Below are 3,429 nucleotides of genomic sequence, written 5' to 3'. Positions count from 1 at the left end.
GGGAGGGAGGATGGCACCGGTGCCAGTTGGGGTCGCCGCGAGCGACATTGAGTGTAATGACTTGCGGCGTGCAAGCGAATGAAGTGACGGGTGGCGGGCTTCAGAGTTCAGAGGAGGTTGGGGCAGAAGAAAAGGTTAGCCATGGGAGGCCAGATGCCGTTGGCATCGGGAGTTTCGGCTGGTGGGAGGCTCGATGGTGTGGATGTGCAGAGCGAAATTTTCCTCCCGCTCTCTGTATGTGATGATAAGGGTTATGGGTAGTATTCTTAGAGCGTGTGGGAGTATTTATGAGGGCCTCCCTATTTTGGGTGCTTGATAGGGCCGTGCTGGCGTAGTTTTTTGCCTCTAGCCCCAAAACTGATTTGGAGGCCTGAGTAGGGGCCTTGCTGCAGAAGTTCGTACGTGTTACCAAACATATTCACACATCTTACTGCTTGTTCTTTTTTTTGCATATCCCCTTGATAAAAACTAATATATATTTTCTTTTTTTAATATCCAGACCACATTCATGCTTTTTTGTTTATTTCCCTCTATATCCTTAAGTATGTTAATTCAAAATAATATTAAATATGGAATTTGTGAATATTTTGAATTACCGAGCAAAATCTCTGGACTGTATCTATGTTGATCTGTAATCTTTCCAATTTGAGGGACAAAATCCAATGTAATTCTTCATTTTACCTTGTTTTTTTGAATTTTGTTAATACACTAAACTTCGAGAATATTTTATTATTTTTATATTTGTAAATGTTACAAGTACTATAATATTTAAAAACATTGTGACTTTAATTTGAGAACAATGAAAATTTGAATCAGTATAAAAATCATCAACTGTTTTCAATAGGAATTTTTACGAATAAATGTTGTGATAGTGCAATCACTTTATTTATTTTTAGTTGAGCGGTATCTCCCTACCGATGGTTATAGATATGGTTATTATTTTTGCTATTGTTATTTCTTATTTCTCTATCTTAATGACTAGTCTTTTTTTCATTGAAAAATGGATTACCCCTGCCTCTGCATCACATGATGCACAAAGCCAGACTAGTCTTACTTGAATATTTGATTGCTTACAATTTCTCTTTCTCCTAGGTCGCCAGAAGTCCCCTACTTAGGTTGCCTCTCATAAAGGTGGACAGAGGGCCACTCATTTTGTGTGGCACCTAACTATTTGGCTTGTCTTGCTGCTTATCTTTTAATTTCATAAACCTTTTGGATCGACAGGAACAAGTCACACTTCTTGGGCAATATTTTTCCTATATATATAGGTCTTCACAAGGGCGAGTGCTACATCAGGAATTAGGCAACAAAGATATATTCAATCGTAGCCATGAACATGGAAAGTGACTTCCACATGGCCAAAGGGGAAGGAGAGACTAGCTACATCAATAACTCGAGGATTCAGGTTCGTCAAAAGTATTTAAATATCAACATGTACTTGTTTCATATATTTTTTCCGAAAAAATATGTACTACTAGTATTTAAACTCTCCGTTGCAGGTAGGAACTTTGCTAGCCATATAGTAGGAGTAGATTGCACTATACTTTTAATCTGGATTTCCTTTTCATTTATGCCAGCAAAAAGCTTTGCCTGAGACTGAGGTGGTACTTGAGAAGGCTACTTTTAATATGGCTTTCCTTTTCATTTATGCTAGCAAAAAGCTTTGCTTGAGACTGAGGTGGTACTTGAGAAGGCTGTGAGAGAAGTGCGCATGGATCTCCACCAGCCAGTAATGACTGCTGTTGATTTAGGGTGCTCTTCTGGTAAGAACACACTCTTCTTCGTCTCCAAGGTGATCAAAGTGCTAGGCCATGATAGTGACGAAAAATCAAGGTGCAACCCCGTGGAGCTCCAGTTCTTTCTCAATGGTCTACCAGGAAACAACTTCAACCATGTCTTCCGTTCACTCGAACGGTTCAAAGAGTCCATAACAGCAAGACATAAAGAAAATACACCGCTACCACCTTTCTATATCGCTGGGTTACCAGGCTCCTACTACACTAGGCTTTTCCCTCGCCAAAGTTGTCACCTCTTTCACTCGTCATTTTGCCTCCATTGGCGCTCCCGGGTACCCAAATTATGCCGAGAACATTTACATTCATGTATGTCTTCTACATGGTCCTGAATTATCAATGTTTTCATTCAGGTTCCTGCTGGATTAGAGGAAGGAGGAAGAGAATACCTAAATGAGGGAAACATTTACATTGCTAAGACTACGCCAGCTGGTGTTGCGGAATTGTACCAACGACAATTCCAGAATGACATGTTATTGTTCCTCAAGTTGCGGTATGAAGAGCTAGTGCTTGGTGGGCAAATGGTGCTGACGTTCCTTGGGAGGAAATATGAGGACATATACAACAACGGATATCTGAACCATCCATGGGGATTACTTGCACGATCTCTGCAATCTCTTGTCGAAGATGTGCGTAAGCCTTAAGTTAATTTACCACAACTATCGGAACTGAATTTTGAAAAATGTAAGACTATAAACCATTTGTCAATGTACCTAACAGGGTCTGGTGAAGAAAGAAAAGCTTGACTCCTTCAATCTCCCCATTTACACGCCATCGATCAATGAAGTGAAGGCCGTAATCGGGCAAAGCGAGTTGTTCAATGTGAGCCACATCAAATTGTTCGAGTCCAACTGGGATCCTCATGACGACTCACAAGGGGATGATGCACACAATGCCATTCAGAGCGCGATTAACATTGCAAAGAGCTTGAGGACGGTGTTCGGACCCCTACTTGCAAGCCATTTCGGTGAATCCTTGCTGTCACGACCGGATTTTTGGGATATAAATTCCCAGAAAAACGGCTTGTGTGCTCACCAGCCCCAGGATTACTGTTAGCTGATGAGGTACCAACTTGATACAAGAATTCCAAGCAAGGAACAAAAATATGTAGTACAAGACCATTTAGGCCTGGGAGTACAACACTTGGTTTCTAATGGTTGAGGGCGGAAGCGGTTGGAAACATCTGCGTCTATGGGACTCCATTTCCCACAAGAACAGCTGACCAGGATAACTCCTATCTTCGCGAGGCTGCAAATGTCAACACGTAGGCTCCGAGGTTGTCACCGCGATGCATACCTCCACGCAAGGCAATCTGGCCAAGACAATAGCCAGGGACAAGCCAGTGAGTACGTTTGAATGTACTCGCAAACATTAAGAACACCGGTATAATATATCAAACATACTCCAGGTTTAATAGACGATCATACATCCGTCACGAAAATATACGAGAAACCATGATGCACACATATGGATAAAAATATACCAAAATAATATACTGGGTGCCAAACGAGTGTCTGAATGACTCCTCGAGCGGAAAATGCAGAATAGTAAACGAGTGTCTGAATGACTCCTCGAGCGGACAATGCAAAAATAATAATACTGGTGCCAAACGAGTGTCTGAATGACTCCTCGAGCG

General features: G+C 41.6%; 1 protein-coding gene across 1 annotated transcript; it reads left to right on the top strand.

Moving 5' to 3' along the window:
- The first annotated feature begins 1,248 nt into the window (after positions 1 to 1,248).
- LOC123048908 (anthranilate O-methyltransferase 1) lies at positions 1,249 to 2,978 on the top strand. Its single transcript, XM_044471924.1, has 4 exons — positions 1,249 to 1,405; positions 1,655 to 2,068; positions 2,147 to 2,422; positions 2,514 to 2,978. Exons 1-4 carry the CDS (start codon positions 1,331 to 1,333, stop codon positions 2,847 to 2,849), a joined length of 1,101 nt encoding a protein of 366 aa, XP_044327859.1. The 5' UTR covers positions 1,249 to 1,330; the 3' UTR covers positions 2,850 to 2,978.
- The last annotated feature ends 451 nt before the right edge of the window (positions 2,979 to 3,429 follow it).

Source organism: Triticum aestivum, chromosome 2D (genome assembly GCF_018294505.1).
Source record: "Triticum aestivum cultivar Chinese Spring chromosome 2D, IWGSC CS RefSeq v2.1, whole genome shotgun sequence".
Classification (NCBI taxonomy): domain Eukaryota; kingdom Viridiplantae; phylum Streptophyta; class Magnoliopsida; order Poales; family Poaceae; genus Triticum; species Triticum aestivum.
This window is presented reverse-complemented; position numbering and strand designations above follow the sequence as displayed.